This window comes from Solanum lycopersicum, chromosome 3, assembly GCF_036512215.1.
Source record: "Solanum lycopersicum chromosome 3, SLM_r2.1".
Taxonomy (NCBI): Eukaryota; Viridiplantae; Streptophyta; class Magnoliopsida; order Solanales; family Solanaceae; genus Solanum; species Solanum lycopersicum.
This window is the reverse complement of record NC_090802.1, coordinates 61,986,980-62,008,294: the sequence shown is the minus strand read 5'-3', so window position 1 is coordinate 62,008,294 and position 21,315 is coordinate 61,986,980. Positions and strand designations below refer to the sequence as shown.

General features: G+C 31.9%; 3 protein-coding genes across 5 annotated transcripts; 1 reads left to right on the top strand and 2 right to left on the bottom strand.

The window, feature by feature from the left end:
* Positions 1-1,902: 1,902 nt before the first annotated feature.
* On the bottom strand, positions 1,903-5,470 carry LOC101262606 (uncharacterized). 2 transcript variants are annotated; one of them, XM_010320536.3, is made up of 3 exons: positions 5,196-5,470; positions 3,996-4,140; positions 1,903-3,781 (listed from the first exon to the last, which is right to left on the bottom strand). In XM_010320536.3, the coding sequence occupies exons 2-3, from the start codon at positions 4,132-4,134 to the stop codon at positions 2,355-2,357; spliced, it is 1,566 nt and encodes a 521-aa protein (XP_010318838.1). In that variant the 5' UTR covers positions 4,135-4,140; positions 5,196-5,470; the 3' UTR covers positions 1,903-2,354. The 2 variants fall into 2 exon arrangements, with proteins under 2 accessions (XP_010318838.1, XP_069151430.1); XM_069295329.1 differs by lacking the exon at positions 5,196-5,470 and adding an exon at positions 4,222-5,193.
* A 3,553-nt stretch (positions 5,471-9,023) lies between these two features.
* LOC101245342 (F-box protein At2g26160) lies at positions 9,024-10,597 on the top strand. The gene has a single exon (XM_004235972.5). It carries the CDS (start codon positions 9,255-9,257, stop codon positions 10,452-10,454), a length of 1,200 nt encoding a protein of 399 aa, XP_004236020.1. The 5' UTR covers positions 9,024-9,254; the 3' UTR covers positions 10,455-10,597.
* Positions 10,598-11,481: 884 nt separating this feature from the next.
* Positions 11,482-16,993, bottom strand: LOC101265219 (plant intracellular Ras-group-related LRR protein 7). Of its 2 annotated transcripts, none has more exons than XM_026030112.2 (10): positions 16,607-16,993; positions 15,680-15,749; positions 15,476-15,522; positions 14,348-14,456; positions 14,159-14,244; positions 13,467-13,557; positions 13,100-13,185; positions 12,515-12,601; positions 12,300-12,434; positions 11,482-12,092 (listed from the first exon to the last, which is right to left on the bottom strand). In XM_026030112.2, exons 1-9 carry the CDS (start codon positions 16,697-16,699, stop codon positions 12,324-12,326), a joined length of 780 nt encoding a protein of 259 aa, XP_025885897.1. In that variant the 5' UTR covers positions 16,700-16,993; the 3' UTR covers positions 11,482-12,092; positions 12,300-12,323. The 2 variants fall into 2 exon arrangements, with proteins under 2 accessions (XP_025885897.1, XP_004236002.1); XM_004235954.5 differs by having other exon boundaries at positions 11,482-11,752.
* Between the last annotated feature and the right edge of the window lie 4,322 nt (positions 16,994-21,315).

The following is a 21,315-nucleotide window of genomic DNA, read 5'->3' as shown; positions in this document are numbered from 1 at the left end:
GTTAATTATTATCGTCCAATAAACCCCAGTTTAGAATATAAAAAATTGTATCGAATAGATTCTCAGCTCAAAAAAATAACTTGTATTTTAATAATACATATGTGTGTCTCACGTAAGCAAGTAAATCCATATATAAATGGAGCTACTAGTAACCCATACACAGCTAATTCTTCTTTTTGTTTTTTATTTTTTATTTTATTTATTTATTTATTGTATGTAGTTATAAAAAATGCTAATAATGATAAAGGGTGCATGTGTTACTTTTTATATATATACAGATAGATAATGGTTCATTCATGGCAACTTCTCTTCTCTTCTCACCAGCAATGCTTAGGGAATACTCATATCATATAGTACTATAAAATCCCAACTGAAGTTATTTGTGTGGGACCTATCTTTTTTTTTTCCACTCGGTGTCCAGTATTCACATTAAAGTCTAATTAAATTCGAATCCAAATTGGAACGTCCCACATTGAAGATGAATCGCTCTAACAGAAACGACTCTATATCCAAGAGAATTCAACCACGAGAACTTTTGATTAAGAATGAAAGAATATTTATCGCTCTATCACAACCTGATTGGTTGTGGGACCTATGCTTAACCTGTTCCTTTGGATGGATATCATGCAAGAATTAGTTAGGGTAGAGCACTCTGCCACTACTTTGACTTCATAATTTTGTTAATCAAAAGACTTCTTCACTTTTATTCACCCCCCACCCCCCAAGGGTACTTGCTACCTGTACTTTGATACTAATTGCTATTTCCCCTTTCTATGTAAAAAAAAGCCCATGTGGGGTGCCAGAATTAAAGATTGTTTCTTTCATGTCTGAACATTGTCATGATCTAAATTACTGCATAACAATGGAATGTATTGAAAAGTGCAATATTGCCTTCTTCTTTTTTTAGATCTAAGAATGTATACAAATTTTTGGCCTAATAATCCTTGTAATAATCGATTCAACCTCTGATAAAAAAATTATACATTCATCATATTTCATCTCTTCAACAATTTAGGTTTAACTTTGAGCAACTTGCCCGCACAACTACTTTTTTGAGAATAGAGACTATAATATAGTGATAGATGCATTAACAATATTATCTTTTAATATCTCTCCCTACGAGCTTCAACCCTTTTTTTTTTGGTTCCTTTGATCATTCAACTTAAAACCTTAAAATTGGAAGTGAGGTGACGTGTTCTTACAATCCGAACAACTCCCTCTTTATCACGTCAAATGGAAAGTAGAATTTTAAACAATATTTCACTGGGATGAAAAGGTTGAGATGTAGCAGAGAGTCAAATAGCCCTTGTATATTCTAATGCACCCATAAGCAATAAAAAGCACACGCAGATCCTGCTGGAATTACCCACTGTCTCCGGCTGCATCTAAGGGCTAAAAAAATCTACATGGCCCACAGTTGTATCTAAGAGTGGGATGTGTATTATGTCATAACAGGTGCAAGTGTTTTCTACTAATATATATATATATATGTATATATATATATACTGAAAATTCAGAAAGTATGGAGTAGATTCACATTCCCATAGTAAAAGAAGTGATGAGCACAACCAGTACCTGCTAAGGCCTTGAGCTTCCTCTTTACATGACTTGACTTGAAGTGATTGAGGCCATCAAGTCAATCAAGGAGTTAACACTTCACTATCAATGCAACAAGCCCTTCTAAGTCGAATAATACGCCGAAAAAGGAAGTATCTTGAAGTATCAGGCCAAAAGGAAAACTGGCATGATGCCTAATCAGTCAGACTTCTGGTACAAATACATATAACAAATTGAATAGTGAACAATGTTCAACAATGGTAATAACAACCAATTGAGTTTCGCAGGCTGCGAAATAGAAAGAGGATGATGTACAAGGGGAACAACAAACAAAAAGAGAGGATATTCTGTACAAAACTAAACTTCAATAATTTAAACGGATCTTTATCCTCCTTTTTTGAAATATGGATCAATTGACCATATAGCTTAAACTTTACAAATATTATTTTAAGAAACCAGTCAGTCAAAAGCTTCCTAGGAATCTGGTGCTAAGACAACAAAATAGTGGCTACTGTACAGCTCCAAAAGTTTAGCATCCATCAGCTTATGTAACACCACCATTGCAATGCAATTTCTTACATCTTGGGTTAAAAAAAAATACTCCCACTACTATGACTATACAAGGAAAACTGGAACGTGCTAATGAAACATTACCAGATGATTCCACCACACAGCCCAGCTACTGCGGCATGAACGTAAAATGTGTCAAAACTTAGCTAAACCCTTGAATAAAAGAATCACATTCCCTTTTTTTTTTTTGTTGAAAGAGAAACTAGAGTTAGACTAAAGCATAACCTCTAACCATCTCGGCTCTTATATATCCAGGCTCCATCACCAAAGACTTCTTCAATCATAGTGGGTGTTGGAACCAAACCAACTTCATTTCTGGCACAGTTCAAGTACCCACCATCCCACTCTTTGCCATTACACGACTCCAACAGACTATCATGCTTGGTGCCACTGCCCATTCCAGCAATATCACTTGCCCAATGGTTATCATTGTTAGTCTTCCCTAGTGATGATTCTGAAGTAACCCCAGCTGCATCAGTTGTACAGGACTCAACCACTTTACTTGATAGTCCTTGGTCTTGAGGCTGCATGCCAACTTTAAAACTGTTGTTACTATCAAAAAACTTACTAGGACATGATTCCTGCACATCAGTGAAGACCTTCCTGCTACCGAAATTTACAGGCTTATAATCTTCACATATTGCTTCATGCGCATCCTCATCATATGTTCGTCTATCGCGCTCCTCATGGATCATATTGTAGCTGAGACCATTATGATGTGCTGGAGATTCAACCACAGAGTCCTCATCTTCATCTGTCATTTTAGCTGCCTCGTCAGCATCATCAACTGCGTCATGCCACTCATCATTATCACTGTCTATGTTCAGTGGATCAAATCTGTTCTGCTCGGCACGTTTTCGCAAAATAAAGACATTAAAATAATAGCTGACAAGTTCTTCCCTACGCCGTGAAGGAAACTCAACTGCAAGATGGTTCCAAAAATTATTGCCTAACGAGGCAGGATTGGACAATACAACCTCATGAAATAGTTCCTCTTCCTCTTCACTCCATTTTTCTGCCACTACCTCTCCCATGTCACAAAACCCCAACCTAACAAATGTCTCCTCGCCAAGGGCTAGCTTTAGTTTTTCCCTTGCTTCGATGACATCTAGTTGAACACATCTTATGGAATCTTTATCTTCACAAGAACATTCAACTCTTCTCTCTCCAATATTCTCGACCTGGTCTGCAAGTAGCTCCATTTTAGGCATCGGAATGATAGTCCTTCCAGCAAGTTTATTTTCATTGGCTTGAGATGGAGAACTCACAGTTTCATGTATACCTTCTATGCACGGTTTATCCTTATTACTATATGGTGTCCATTCTGGTAACTCTGCCTGGAAATCTGGTCCAATAGGAACCATCTTTTGAGGATTACTCGAAAGAGAGGAATATATCTCCCTGTGATGAGCAGCAGCTCTGAACAAATGATCAAAATAGTAATATTCAGGAGACGTCAATCTGTGAAAAGGAGCCTCAGGCCTGTTGTCTTCCTCACTGGTGCTACTGGTGGGCCAGGAAGAGTTTGAAGCAGATCCATGAGTGCCCATCTCAGTTTCCTTCTCAGAAGAAAAAAGAACTTCAGCCACAACGTGACTATCAAATTTCTTGTTTGCATCAGGGAAGATTTTCGAAGAGTTGTCCTCATCACCACCTACAAAAATCCATAGATAACAGACAGTTGATCAGAGCATGGAGCAAAAATATTCACTTAAGATCCAAAATCTACTCTTACAAGACCATAAAGTAAGGTGTCAAGGAAACCACTCTAAAGTTAAAAATACTTGGCAGGTCTTACAGCGCACTGCACTCCACCAATGACTTGAAGCATTTCAACAATGGTACATAACAAAATAACTTCTTGTTACCTGAAGCATAAGCATCCACAGCTACTGATTCACGAGAAAGTTCCAAAACCGAATCTAGCTGACAACTGGGTTCATGCCTTGGTTGTTTAGATGAAACCTCATACAGATCCTCTTCACCAAAAGGTCTTTTTTGCACCATAATTAGCTGCAAGGAACTACAAAATATGAGATATTTACACATAAAACGAGAAAAGTTCAAATATAAAAAGCAGAGGAGGAATCCCACTGAATCAAACACACAAAAACTGTAAAGACGAGCACTACAGTCCACAGCTCTACAATCTCAGCCGAATAATTTTTGAATCATGTATAACTGCATTGTCTAGCTGAAAAGAAATATATATATTAACATAAACACCACATCAACTCTCAATGAACAGAAAAACCAACACAGGCATTTCGATATACAAGCTTAATAATAGCATGTCATAGCAGCCAGAAGAAGCGCCCTATTCGACTATGGACTCGGAACTACACAACAACCCCCTTACATGAAAATTGAAGTATTAACATACACGCTTGGCCATCTCATCACAACATATAAATACAAGACTATATTAACAGCATATAAACCTGCCAAAAGAGGCTAATTAAGGTTCTAGTTCCTAATTAATGACACGCGGCAGGGATAAAACAGTGACGACCCTGAAATAAGTTTTATCATCATAGCCCTAAATAACAGAAAACTGAAAAAGAGACCCATAAGTTCTGACTAATTACATGTAACAACAAAATTGACAAATTAGGGTACCATGAATAGAACTCAAAATTGGGGTAGCGAATTATTCAATTTGAACAACTCGACGACAGGGATACGAATTCGGGTAAAATAATTTCACTTTATTGGAAAATTGAGGGGTAAATAATAAGAAAATGCAAATTCTATCGAAAACCCTAACCCTAGATCCCCAAATCAGATTCAACTCTTCAATCAACAGCAGAATAATCAAACTCAACTAAAAATTGCTTCACATAAATCAAATTCAACACGAAAGAAACAAGAAACCCCAAATCCACAAACCAATTATATCGAAAGAAGATCAACCCAGTTTTTCTTTCACAAACAAACAGAGAAATCAAGGAAAGAAAAAACAAAATAAAGATACAACAACCGATAAATTTCACAAAAGAAGCGACGAATCGAACAGATCTAAAAGATACAGAAAGAGATCTAAACCCTAAAATCGAAATTCCATTTACCTAATGGATATAGCCGAAAGAGGTATCAATAGAAAGGGGGGAGAACGAATTAGATGAATCGGAGATTGATTTGAAGTTTCCGATGAGAAATCGAGGTCAAGAAGAAGATGGAATAGAATTGGGGAAAAGTCGTTGAAGATAAAAAGGTGAAGGTAGAGCCCTAATGGGTTGCGGAAATCTGTTATCGGGCGGGTCTGAAATTAGTAACGCGGGGAGGTCCAAAAAAAAGTTGCGCCAAATGTAATTTGTTAGCCTAATTGGTTTACAAATTAATTGGTCAGTCACGTGGTGATATACATTGAAATATCACGTGCTCGAAAAAAATAATAATTTATGGTTGTTTTATTAGAAAATAATTTTATCACTTTTTTTTAATCCCAAAAAATTATCCTATATTAATTTAAAAATATGTCCAAAAGGAAAGTTCAACATCAAGCTGTGAAGAGTTTTCTTTTATTTTTATGAAATCCAGACAATAAAGAAATTGAGAACTATAATAAAATAAAATAAATCTCTTAAAATCATAAATTTACACCTATACGCTTTTGTTCTGACTTTTTGTAAGAAAAAAATTTGATTTGCATTTAAAATTTATATAAGATATCGTAAACAAAGTTACTATATGTAAGTAGAAGATAACATATACTGATAAATCATATACCCAGTAAATCAATGTCCTCACAAAGAAGTGAGGAGAACAGAAGTGAGAAGATAACCATCTTTGCTCTAGTACATCCAAGCTCCATCACTAAAAATTTATATTATAGTGTGTGTTGATACCAAATCAACTTCATTTCTGGCACAGGTAAAGTACCCAACGTTTCATTTTTTGCCATTACATGACTCTAATAGACTATCATGTTTGGTGCCACTTCCCATACTAGCAATATCGTTTTAACGATGGTTATCATTGTTGTTCTTTTTTAATGATGATTCTGAATTAACCCCAGCTGCACCAGTGGTACAGGAGCCACCTTGAACTTCTTGCTCAAACACTTTATTTGATAGTACTTGGTCTTGCACACTACATACCAAGTTTATAATTGGTGTTACTATCAAATACCTTACCAGGACATGATTCCTGCACATCAGTGAAAACCTTTCTACTACCAAAATTTACAGGCTTACAATCTTCCCATATTGCTTCACTCACATCCTCATCATATATTCGTCTACCATGCTCCTCATGAAATTAAACATATTGTAGCTGAAATCATTGTGATATGCTGGAGACTCAACCACAGAATCCTCATCTTTATCCATCATTTTAACTCCATCACCAGCATTACCAACTGCATCATGCCACTCATCATTATCACTGTCTATATTTAGCGGATCAAATATGTTCTGCTCAACACATTTTCGCAAAATAAAGACATTAAAACATGAAGCAAGAGGTGTGACAACTACATAAATGTCATAATAAGGTGGCTTAAAAGCACAACTTGATAAATTCCAATCAAAGGAAGTAGCAAGATCAGAACTAAAGGCACATTAAATAGAACAGAGAAACCAGGTAACATATAGAGTTTAATCAATCACTCACACTCCGCATGCTCTTGATTATGTCAGGCAAGCTGGTCAACATGTTTGCTGAGACAGACAGACGCTCAAGTTTCACCAACTACCCCGCTAAATACAGGTTGTTTGTGTAGTTATAGCAGAGAGCCTGGCTCATATAAGAAAAAAAAGAATTCACCTAACATAAGTGATCTAAAATATATAAACTTACATTCATCATGCAAGTTTGTGATTCGATTCCCATCAAATGTTGTCATTTTCAAAGACTAGAGCAATCCCAGATTCATGGGAAGGCACTCAATAATGTTATCAGCTAAAATCTGAATATAGATAATAAGAAATACAAGTTTTTTGCTCTTAGTATTAGATTATAAACTTAAGAAATATGTTCATTATTAATATAGTAAAAAACTAATGATATCATTATGAGTAATAAACAATAAAAATTCGATAGAAGTCCTTAGAAAAACTACAAAGTATTATTCAATAAGAAACGTAACAGGACAAGTAGAAGAGTTATTATTATGGTCCATAGTTAGATTTTAGGATGTGGTTCTCCCTCATTTATAACAGCTATTTTCTATGCTTTATATTTCAAAATTTATGGTGCAAGATTTAGAAGTGGCTAATCAAGTAATCACCAAGAGTTTTCTTCCCCTAAAACAAACATTTTTTTCGTGTCTTGCTACATTTATAATTTAATCTACCCACCTTAGATCCCAATCAAATAACTAGAGTTTGTTACCTCTAAGCCAAGAAAATGATGTGATTCTCCCAACTTCTTGATATCAAATCCTCTTCTTGAAGTCTTGCAACTTCCTCATCATTGTTTCCTGTTATTATCATGTCATCAACGTACAAGAGAACAACCACATGCAAATCTTCTTGTTCCTTAACAAACAAGATAGGATCTGAATGTGATGTGGTATAGCCACAAAAATATAGATATTGAGCAATTTTTTCATACCATGCTCGTGGAGCTTGCTTGAATCCATGAAGTGTTTTTTACTTGAAGCATCAGATCCTTCATGATTTGTTACTGTTGGGTATCATCTTCGAATAGGTGTAGGAGTCTCTACTAATTGGTATGTTCGACTAATCGTGATCTTTCATTTGCTTGCTCGTACTCTGATTAGATGATCTTGTTACTTGTTTGTTTTATTTTGAATGATTTTAAAGATCTATTAAAGAATTATTGTTTGGGTCTTCTGTTTGTTAATACTAGTTATAGTTATGAACTTTCTTCCCTCTTTGCATTTTCGAGATGAGCCACGGAGACTCATACTTCCATTCCTGAGTCAACCTCTATCAAAGTCATGAAACAAAGCTAACAATATTGGGTTAAAAGCCAAACAAAGTGGCAGCAGGCTAACTAACAGAGTTACCCTAGTTCAAAAGAAGCTGAAATAATAATCTTTTGGGTCCAAAACCAATTATACTGTGGCAGTAATTTTCACAAAGGGCTGAAAAATTGAAATTTTGGGACTTAAAAATCCAATTTAAGCACAGCAGTAGCAGCGGGAAGCAACCACTTCTTTACTTTATTTAGTTCTTTACTTCATTTGTGAATATACGATGAAAATTTATTTTAAATAAATTAATTTTTTTTTTAAAAATTATGATCATTATTTAGTTAAATGAGTTTAATGAATTAATTAGTTTATTATTTTTTGAAAAAAAGACTTTAATGACATGACATGTCAACTAGAAGAGAGTGTCTTTTGAAGTGTCAAAGTATATGTGAAAAAAAATAGTGATATTTTGATTTAGACATAAATGATATTTCAAGACAAATCACTTAAATTTGGTGACTATTTCGAAAATTGACTCTAAGTAAATATATAAATTAAATAAGTTAAAAATTATTATTGTTACTTATATTTTTGAATAATTTAATAAATAAATCAAATAATATTACAAATTATTATTATTAAATCTAGACAATTAACTAAGCTTATATATTAATTTATACACATAAATATCTATTATAACAAATCAAGGTACAAAATGTTAACCTTCTATCAAATAAGTTTAAAGATTTCATTCCTAAGTTAAATTTTGATATTACCAATGATAAAAAAATATTTGTAATTATGTTTATCAACCTAGCAGTTCCCTAATATATATACTATTCCTTCCGTTCATTATTGTCTGTCATGGTTTAATTTTTAGAGTTAAATTATAAAATATTTAATTAACATTTTATGATGTATTTTTTCATTATATTAATATGTAAAAAAAATATAATATATAATACTTTTTATATAATTTTAAAATATCTAATTTTTTAATTAAAAATATTAAATTAATGTAATCTATTTTATTTCAAATTAATTTTCAATAAACACAATATGACAAACATAGGGAGTAGTACATATTTAGTAGTAATACGAGAAGTAATAGGAGTGGGATACCCATAACAAAACTAGGGTTTCCAATTGTAGTTCGAATTGGAAATTCTGTTCACCAAATCTAGGGATTTCCCGTTATGTAAGGCGGCTGCCGGCTGGGATCGGAACGGTTGAGATAGATTTTCCGATGGCGCCAAAGATGCCTGATTGGTCGGAATTTCCATCTGAACTGTTGGTTTCCATAGGTAGATGTTTGAATCTTATTGAAGACTACCTAAATTTTGGCTCTGTTTGCAAATCCTGGCACTCTGTAGCCACCAAGAACAATTTTAACAATGACTTAACTAGAGCTCCTTGGTTGATGCTAGCGGAGGAAGAGGATAATGAGGTTAGGAAATTCTTCAGCCTCTATAATGGCATGATTTTGAACAAGAGAATGCCCAAAGCTAGCAGAAAACGGTGTTTGGAGTCTATGGGATGGCTTATCACGGTAGGAGAAGAGGGTGAAATTCGTCTGCTACATCCCTTCTCTGGTGTTCACATTGAATTGCCTCATGTAAATACAACAGAAGACTACTACAATCATGAGATTGAACCAGTGACTTGCTTTATCGGTAAGGCAGTTTTATCAGCTAGTCCTTCTAACACATCCGACTACATTCTCATGGTCATCGACGGTAACTTCTGGGACCTCAGATTCTGGAGACCTGGAGATATTAGATGGACTAAAATTAAATTTGAAGGAAGCAATTACTTTTCTTTTACTGATATAATATTATTTAATGACCAAATTTATTCTGTGGATCAATCGAGCTGTCTCTTAGTTTGTGATGTCGCTGAAGTTGTTGGCCCTCAACTCACTAAATGCCATACCTTAGCTCAGATACCAACTGAACCTCAGGATACGCCAGATCACTTGTACATTTTAGAATCACTAGGATCATTATTTGTAATTGCGCGATATGGTGTTCAACTTAGGTTAGTCCAAGATGATAGCGACAGGATTCCGTTAACGCTCTTACCAGAAGGAGATACAAGCGAGGATGGGCTTTGGGAGAATATAACATATGGGACAACAAATTTTCGAGTTTTCCAGTTTGATTCAGCTGCTGTCAAATTGATAGAAACCAGGGAATTAGGGGACGCAGCTTTTTTTGTAGGTGCTAATGCTTCTATTTCAGTCCAAGCTTCTCAATGTACAGGAATCAAGCCCAATCATATTTATTTTACAGACGATTTTTATGAATCATACCTCTCCTACGATGAAGGAGGAGGCTTGGACATGGGGGTGTTCAACTTAGCCGATGGCAGCATCCAGCCGCACTACAGAGGTGTTTCCCTTAGTCGTTTTTGTCCTCCAATTTGGGTAACACCAACTCCTTATTGAGTCATACATACTCATCCTTTATTTATTCTGTTATGTTAGGTTACTTTTTAAGCTTTTAATTTAAGTAATTAGTGTTATTTACTTTCAAAACTGGTTGATGTACCTTTCTTATTGGACAAAATATAATCCAATTAGTTGTTATACTTCCTTGAGTATGTGAACTCAGTGAGTGACTTAGAAGAGAGTATTATTTGTGGGATTCAGGTGGAGTGTTGGGCGTGATTAGAGCGTGAAAATACAACTATAGGAGAAGTCCATAGTTGAACATGTTTACTTTCCTTTGGGAACTTAGCTAATCTATGCAGTTTACATAATGAACGCAAAAAGAAATCATTCATGCCCAAGTCTATGAATGGTTGTTAGTTTTCTTTCATTTGTATGAAGCCTAAATGTCTGAGTCAGCCTACTAGTTATTTGTATTCCCAGAATTTTGTTTCTAGCAAAGCTAGTAAGTGTGAGTTTTTGTTATTCTTCATCCTGAATCAGCTTGTTTGAATGTCGTTGCATCTGTTCACTTTTGTTTATATCTAGTTTTAACTTTTAAGCATCAGAATCTTCATGGTTTGTTACTGTTGGGTATGTGTAGGAGTCTCTACTAATTGGTATGTTGGACTAATCGTGATCTTTAATTTGCTTGCTCATACTCTGATTAAATGTTCTAGCTACTTTGTTTTATTTTGAATGATCTATTAAAGAATTATTGTTTGGGTCTTATTTTTGTTAATATTAGTTATAGCTATGGACTGTCTTCCCTCTTTGCATTTTCGAGATTAGCCATGGAGGCTCATACTTCCATTCTTGAGTCATCCTCCATCAAAGTCATGAAAGGAAAGCTAACAATATTGGGTTAAAAGCCAAATCAATAGCAGCAGGCTAACTAACAGAGTTACCCTTAGTTCAAAAGAAGCTGAAATATTAATGATTGATTAAATATGCAAAATTTGGGGTTCATTTAATGCAAATGATACTGCAATAGTCTTATTTTTCAACGGAGTTCTGCATTTCTGAAAATAATAATGGAGCTCTGTAGATACTTATGTGCATGTTATTAAGGACTGATAATTTTATGTTACAAAAGGTTTGCACATATAACAAGTTTTGAGTAAATATATACATAGCTTTTACAAAAAGAAAAGAAACAAGTGATATAGACCATGTACAATTATTCTAACACATCATACATACATTGCCCAGTTTGTCCAAGTTAACAATTCCATTCCTGAGCAAATTCTTCGCAGTCAGCAGCAATAACTGTTCATTGAAATCAATCAATTTTAACGCGTCACATTTCCACCCAACTGCAACAAACAAAATTGGCCAGCAGTTGATCAAAATGCATCACCTGATCGTTTGAAACTAATTCTGGCACAAATGAACTGGCAGATATATCTATCAGACTCGGAAACTTGCCAGACGACATAATTCTGCCGCGAAGGACACAGTCTATAACAATTATGGTGCAGCACTTTTTTAGATTGAGCATGCTTTCCACAATGGATACCATCACTGGCAGCCATGTAAGTCTATACTGTTATACAAGCATTGGTTGGGGCGTAAATGATAGTAGGAGCAATATGGTAGGGAAGCTTATCAATGCCAACATGCATATCAACCAGAGACATGAGCATAAGCCTATAACTGTCATACAAACATTGATTGAGGCATATATGATAGCTGAGGCAATATGGTAATTAGTAAGGAGGCAAAATCAACGGCAACATGCATATCAAGCAATGCCATGAGCATTTGACAACAATGAAGTAAGTGAATTTAGATAGGGGTTATTTGCATAAACGTGTATTATGGGATAAGTTTCCTTCGAAAAACAGGAGTGAAAGGGCTTACAAAATTTACAGCTGTATTGGTATATCACAGATCAACACCCTCATCAAGCCCTTTAGAACTAATTATCACATTTGAATCAATTTGTTTGTCGAACTTCATTTTACGCCTGGCTTCAAATTCTTGAAATCCTTCCATCTGAATGGAAAAAGGTCAGTCGGAGATCCACATAAGTGACCTTTTAAGGATGCACAGAGGTGAGCACAATAGTGACTTACTTGTTGAAATTGGTCCATAGTGATGGGATTGCCATGTAGGGCTATGTTCTGCAAGCCCTTGCATTCTCTTAATAAATTTGAAGGCATCTGTAAAAATGAGAACGAACAAATCAATAGCTAAAATATGGCTGTAAAATAAGCAGATAAACAAGGAGAAGGTGAACTCCAGGAATAGCACATTAAAGACAAGAAACAAAACTTTGGCAAATATCTATATTTGACACAATGACTATTTCATATCAAGTCCAAGACATGAGGATGTTTAATTTAAGGAAACGCCTTTTTGTGCATGTTTTAAGGTTGATGAAGAGTTATATAACATATTTATACACGAATCAGTTGAATAGCCTTTGTGTGTGTGTGAGAGAGAGAGTGCGCGCGCGCGTGTGTGAGTGAGAGTGTTCGAAGAAAATATCAGTCTAACAAAGTAAATATTGCTTTTTGTTACACTATGTGAGACAGACCGTACAACTTAGATCCACTGATGCTGAGCATGCCTTTACATATGTACATGACTCTGTGTGTGTGTGAATGAGAGAGAGACAGACAGACAGAAAGAGACAGCGACATAAGTTTGGAAATTACCTGATTGAGATTATTATTGTTCAAACAGAGTGATTTTAGCTGAATGAGATTGCAAACTGAACCAGGAAGCTCTTCAATGGAGTTATCTGTAACAGAAACTTCCAATCATGAGCCTTAGGAGAAACAGAGCTCATCACTTCAATAAAGGCATTAAAGTCAGTAAAAGTACCAACAGTGAATTGGAGAAAAGTAGAAAAATGATATTGTATATCACCTCAAAAAAGTATTCCACAAAGACTAGTCATCTCACATGTAAGAGTTGCTAATGTTCAATTTGATATGCATACAAAGCTACGACACCCAGGAGACCAAAGGAAAAGGAGAGACAGAAAAAATCACAAGAATCATGAGCTAAGAATGAAGGTACCATTTGCTTGCAGTTCTTCCAATGAGCAGCAACTTCCAATTGATTCAGGAAGAAACTTTAACTTGTTGTTTGAAACATTCAACAAAACCAACTGCATCGCCAAAAGATATTATCAATTCGTCTGCTCAAAACTTACCAGTGAAAAGGAACTGCTAAGATGCCTGTCTAATCAGTACTAGCTTCCTTCAACTGCATCCCCGTAAATACTAGAACTCACAAGTAGCTGATAATCTTTTTATAATAACATGTACAAGTGTAAAACAGTTCCAGAATCAACAGAACCATTGAACTTGATTCAGAACCCCCAAAACACAAGAACAAGAATTTGAATAATAACATATAATGCAAGTCTATACAGTATTTTTATCTGTTTAGCAGTGACGACAAAAAAGATAACAGGAAACAAATTAACACATGAAGCAAGAGGTGTGAAAACTAAATAAATGTCACAATAAGGTGGCTTAATAGCACAACTTGACAAATTGGTTGGGATTTCTTTCATATTTACAGAATAATTCTCCAATCAAAGGCATTGGCAAGATCAAAACTAAAATAATTCTTTTGTTAGCTAAACACCTTTACAGTAAAAATATTTTAATGAACAATAAAACTATGTAGGAGTAAAATCTTTATAGGCACATTAAATAGAACAGAGAAAGCAGGTAACATATAGAATTTAATCAATCACTCACACTCCGCAAGCTCCCGATTGTGTCAGGCAAGCTGGTCAAAAGGTTTGCTGAGACAGACAGACGCTCAAGTTTCACCAACTGCCCCACTGAATACAGAAAGTTTGTGTAGTTAGAACAGAGAGCCTGGCTCATATTAAAAAAAAAAAAGGAATCCACCTAACATGAGTGATCTAACATATATAGACTTACACTCATCAGGCAAGTTTGTGATTCGATTCCCATCAAATGTTGCCACTTTCAAAGACTGGAGCAATCCCAGATTCATGGGAAGGCGCTCAATAATGTTATTGGCTAAAATCTGAATACAGATAATTAGAGATACAAGTTTTTTGCTCTTAGTATTAGATTATAAACTTAAGAAATATGTTCACCATTAATACAGTAAAAAACTAATGATATCATTATGAGTAATAAACAAGAAAAATCCGATAAAAGTCCTTAGAATAACTACAAAGAATTATTCAACAAGAAAAGTAACTGGACAAGTAGAAGAGTTATTATTATGGTCCATTGCAAAGTCCTAGATCAGTACTACAAAGTGCTTAGTGGGGTATCTATAGCCTTGGCCTCTCCCAACCTAATAGTTAGCTTTAAGGGTGTGGTTCTCCCTCGTTTATAACAGTTATTTTCTATGCTTTATATTCCAAAATTTATGGTGCAAGATTTAGGAGTGGCTAATCAAGTAATCACCAAGAATTTTCTTCCCCTTCAACAGACATTTTTCCGTGTCTTGCTACATTTATAGTTTAATCTACCCTCCTTAGTCCCAATCAAGAACAAAAACAGATAACTATATAGTATTACTGCTGCCTATTCCAGATCCTACAATTACATTTTCAGGTATATTGCTCTCTTCTTCTCTGTGCCCTTTACAAGAGCTCATATTAAGTTGTTTTCTTTTCAGGGAGGATCATTTTTCCGTTGTATTTGCTCAACATTAGTATCAACGGTATCCCACTTATCGAAATCTTTATGACAGAATGAAGAATTGTTTTTCTTCTATTTCTATTGACATTGCCTTCTGTAGAAACTTTTTCTACCCTAGTAAATTTTCTCCTATAAACAACAACAAATAACACTATAAATGTTTGCTCCATTTCTACTCCCTAAATCATTTTCATTATCTTTATATGCATTTTGGCTGCGAGATTATGAGTTTGATACCTTCTCGACAGCTAGCATTTATAATATGATCTGACGCCAATAGCAGTAAAGTTTTCTTTCCAAATAGAATACAATTTTTTCTAATAAATGAGGCCCTAATACATTAACGGACAGCAGAAAAAAAAGAGAGGAAGAGTAGGATGCAGTACTTACAAGACGTTGTAAGTTGGTTAATTTGTTGATCTCCATTGGAATTTCAACTATCACAACAGAAGAGTGAGAATTAGCTTCCAGGAAAACAACCTTTTTTAAGAAAATAAGATAAATATACAAAAACAATCTTCTAATAGAATTTGTCTTTATACTCTGAAGCTATAAGAAGACAGATTAGGAGCTCAAGAAGCTGGAGAACAATACCCATTTTATTGTGTGTTAAGTCGAGGGTACGTACAGATTTTTCCAGGTCAAAAACTTCATCAGGAAATGTCTGTTCAAAAAAAGGCTAGTCAGGAAATCACAAATATGTGGCCTTTCCAATGGACTCAATATGTTGCCTTATTTAACTCTTTTAGCATTTCATCATAGTAAGTAGCATCCATCAAAACAAACAAACAAGCAAAAAGTAACTCCTCTGACAATTATTTGTTTCAAATCGGGAAGGAGGGAGTAGTTAAATACCATCTCGCCTCTACTTCCCACAAAATGCATTTTTTCACTTTAACCACATAAGAAACAACAAAAAGATTTGCATGGGATGATCTACTCCATAAAGATGCTTGATTACATTTCATTATCCTAGTTAACTTAAAGCATCTCTTGGTGTATAAACTACAAACTCATGCCTATAGAGTCCAAGCTTCGTGTCAAGCTCTATTATACCTAGCAATGTTCATTTATTGTCATGGTGTTTGACTAGATAAAAGAATTAAGAAGTTAAAAGACTTGAGTAATAGTGTCATGTACGACTAAAAACAAGAACATACCCAGCATAATCCCACAAGAGTGATTCTACCTTTGTGGGGTAGAGAGGTTCTTTTAAATAGACGCTTAGCTCAAAAGAATGTACGACTAAAAGTTACTTAAGATTAGTCTTATAGAGAACTCATCACTTCATACTTCAAATTTTGAATAGTTTAATGAATTTGATCTAAATAGAAATTGTTATTTAAGAGAACATTTTTGGTATGCTAATCAAATAAGCCTGAAAATTCAATGAAAATCAGAATTAGTGAAACGAGAGGTCACACATAATTGATCATGAGATAAACATTGTCAGATTGCAATTAAAAAATTTTACATGTCAAATTAAACTATTGCAGAAACACGAAGAATAAAAGGAAATGCCTTCAATTTGGAGTCGCGTAAAGCAACGATTCCAGTGGACCGCCATCGCGAAATTGTGACAGCATCAGCGGTCTTGCTGCTGCTGCACCCCATTATTATCGATAATTTAAACTGATGGATTTTCCTCCAACTTCTCAGAGTTATCGGAGAAGTTGGTGATATCGATAAATAAGATGAGAAAGGTCTTCAATGAAAAGGCGTCGGAGACCTTTTTTTGTAGATTGGATATCCCCGAAGGGACACCGAAGGCGTTGACGGCGACTACCGTCGAGAGAAGAGAAAAAAAATCCCGACGACTTTTGAACGGAAAAGCGCGTTTGCTTTTGATTTGAGGTGGGGTTTCGATTCTATTTCCGTTTTTCTTGTGGTCAGATATAGAAAAGTAAATATATTATAATAAACAAATATTTATCAGTTATAATAATAATATTATTTTTTAATTAATTTATAATATAAGTTTAATACATATTATAAAGAATAATTTATTATTTACCTATAATACAAGTTTTAATAATGGATAATATATTTATCACACATTTTAAAACACTTATAATATAATGTGATAATATTTTTACCAAACAAACATAATATATTTCAAAAACAATTATAATTCACTTTAATTACATATTACAGATTTATCGCAATATTGCTATAAATGGTTATAAACAAAAAGTATATCTAAAATCAATAATTATTTTTTAAATTGTATTAATTTATTTAATTTTTTCTATAAATATTACTTCCTCAGTTTCAAAAAATTTGGCCTAGTTTGATCACTAACGAAGTTTAAGAAAATAAAAATAACTTTTTAATCTTGTGATTCTAATTTAAAGTTATATCAAATGTATCAAAATACTCTTTAATTTTTGTGATTCTAATTTAAAGTTTTGTCAAATGTACCAAAATACTCTTTGATCTTGTAATGTCACGTGAAAAATTAAAATTAAAATGCTACAAAAAAAGTAAAGAATCATATTTTAAAATAAATTATTTTTTAAACGGACGGAGTATACAATTTTGCCTTTTCTTGATCTTGTACCAGGTGACTATAATTTACACATTTTTCTTATGTGTCTTTTTAATTAATTATAATTTTTTATAAAGATAAATAAGTTGCTATATTTTATTATAATATAAATTTTGACAAATTAATCAAATCATAATTAATTTATATTTATTTTAAATAGTTTCAAAAAGATGATTTTAAAAAGTTGATATAAGAATGAAGGTGTAATATCCAAATTCAAAGGAAAAAATGAAACCTTTTAGAGAATGATAGATATAATTAAGTATTTAAGAGCAAATTACAGATATCACATGTTTTTAAGGTAAAATTATAATTTATCCCTTAAAAGTTTATAAATATAAAGATATCTTAAAATAGATACAATAATATAATCACTGATACATTAATCTAATGTGCGAAATATATTAATCGTTAAATAAGATACATTACATTTTATACATAATACACTAATCTAATGTACATTTTATACATAATACACTAATTTAATGTGCGAAATATATTAATTTGATATGCGAGATACATAAATATAATGCGTGAAAATAAAGAATTTGAAAATTTATAAAACTTATAAAAGATAATGATATTAAATAAACTAAAAGACGAAATTTTCGTAATTAATCCAATATTAAACTAATAAACTTTCCTTAACACAGTGGTGGGCAACATATCATGAGTACGTCATTATAAGCTCACTATAAGTTTAGATTTATTTTTAACTAGTGTATTTAGCCGCGCTTCGCGCGGTTATGAAAATGATTAAAATAAAATTACATATTAATATTAATAATTACTTTAATAAAAAGAATTTTTTTTAATCACATAATTTTATAGAAGAGAAACTATGAAAAATATTTAGATTAAATATGAAATTTATTAAGAAATCAATATATGTGAACTTCGAAAAGTTAAATATTAAAAATAAATTTTATAGAGAAAAAGGGAAGGTAATAAGAATTGGGTGATATTAGAACTACTTAAATGTAAACTTGTGATCATTTTTTTCTTTTTTATTGAGATTTTCTTAGTATAATTTATATATATTTATGTAAACTTTACATCTAATCGTTCTTTTATGCTTATTTGTGATTTTATAAATTATATTCTTAGTATAATTTTTCGGTAATGTATAACTCAGATTACTATTAATAGTTAGTATTCATGACTATATAGTTAGCCAACACTATTATAAATCATTATCCACAATTACTATTACTTGTCCTCGTCATGACCCAATCATCACATGTTTTAATTATTTTTATTGTACAATATTAGATTAATTTAATATTTGTATTAATGACTTTTTAATAATTAAATTTTAAATAAAGAAAAGTTTAAAAATCTTAATTAGTTAAATTTCATACTTATTATTATTATTAATATTGTTATTATTATCATTATACTTAGGTTTAGATATCCAATTATTTTTGGGACAACTTATATTGAAAAAAAATATAAAATTTAAAAATAACATAAAAGAGAACAAAAGAGAGAATTAACTACGAAAAAAAGATTTAAAAAAATGACACATACACAATTTCTATTTCTTTTAATTTTATTTGGCTTAAACACAAAATATTAAATAATATTTTTCACATTTTAAATAAATATTACATTTAACATAATAAATTTCTAAGAATAAAAAGTCACAGTAATTAAGAGGTAATATGACTTTGAACTTTTGTAATATAATAAGAGTAATATTTGTACATTATTACACTAATAAAGAACATTAATTATAGAAAATGAAATATAAACAAATTAGAGTTATTGAGACAAATATTTTATTATAAGTAAATAGATAGGTAGGAAAGCAACTAAATTTTTAAAATTATAAATTAATCATAATTTTGAAATAACTTTAGAACTCCCAAAAAATAACAAACATGAAAATATAAAGACTTATTAATAAACAACTTGAAATATTCTAAGAAAAACAACAAAAATGAAAAATTTAAGAATTGTAATTTTACATATTAATAAATAATTTATTTTTGATAAAATTATGTGTAATTTAAAAATAATAAATTAACTTTACATTTTTATGATTTATCATTTTTGTTAATAAAAATTGTTTCACCGGATTATGAAAGTATATGTTCACATATTTTTTTAAGTAGCATATCGATTTCTACTTCTATATTTTAAAATATTATAAATCACAAACACAATAAACTAATATCATCAATAAAAAAAGTGAGAGATGAATTTACCTAAACAAATAATTATTTTGAAGAGTGTTATCATTATATACAGTTAAATTATCTATAAATCATATAGAGGTTTAAGGAGAATAAATTAGATGTTTTTTTTTAAAAAAAAAAACTCAGATTTCTATCTTCGTGAACATAAACAAATAATATTAATATATGTTTCAACAAAGAAAGAGTTGTAATTATATTAGACATATCAAATAATTTTTCCTTGTAAACTCAAATTATGCAAGAATGTCTAACCATTTTCATTATAGATATATCTTCTATAATCGGCAAATCTAATTAAATAAGTTAAAAAATTATCTACCAAAAAACAAAAAAGATAAAGAATAAGGAGAAAATTACATTTAAACACATATAATCATTTTTTGACAAAACATAAATAATTCAAAAAGAAATAATATAATAGAAACATTACTTCTTAAGGACCTAAAAAAATAAAGAATAATCACTATATAGCTCAAAATCCATTAATCTCTATCTCTTAATGTTTTCATTTCATCCTATGTATAAGAGTCAAGAAAAATAATAACAAATAAATTATTAGTCCTAAAATGAATCTCAAAGATAACAAATTAAAATATTACATCTCATAAAGGATAAGAAAAAATTACATTTAATCATAAATTCTGCTACATAATCATTTTGAACAAATAATCAATATATATAACTCAAAATCCATTAATCTTCATTGCTTGATGTTATCATTTCATCCGATAAACAAGAGTCAAGAAAAATAATAACAAATACATTATTAGTCATAAAATAAATTTCAAAGATAACAAAACAAAATAATTTATGTAGAAGAAATAAAAATACGATGACATATTAGCCTTACTTGCTAATTAAAAGTAATATATGAAATAATATTTAAAAAAACAATGCACCTCAAAGCTTACAAATATTGTAACATTCCTTCCACTAATTCCCTACCCAAAGATGACTACAAAATAACACACAATTTTAGTGTAATTTTTTAGTGTTAATGTAACCTTTCACATTAAATAATTAGAAGTTATGAATATGAAAGGTTTAAGAGGTTATGAATATGAAAGGTTTGAGGGTTATGAATATTATTAATACTAATTTAAGAATAAAATTTATATAATTAAAGAGGTATAAATTTATTAAAAAAAATAATTAAAAAAATAAAGAAAAAATATCAAGTAAGAGAAGAAAATAAGAAAAAATGATGGAGGTCATAGAGAGGTGCCACATCACCTCCTCTATGATCATCATTTATATTCATATATAGATTTACAAAAAATATAAGCCTAATATAGCCCGTTTCTCTCTCACATAAAAATACAAACTACTTACTGCCTATTATTCTTTTACTTTAATCCTCAACCTACATATCTTCATGAATCAAGTATAAATAAATTGGAGATGTATTCTATCTTGTCGAATTACCTTCGTAGTTCTTCTTCGCCCGACCCCCATCTCATAACATCTCGAGCGTCTCACAT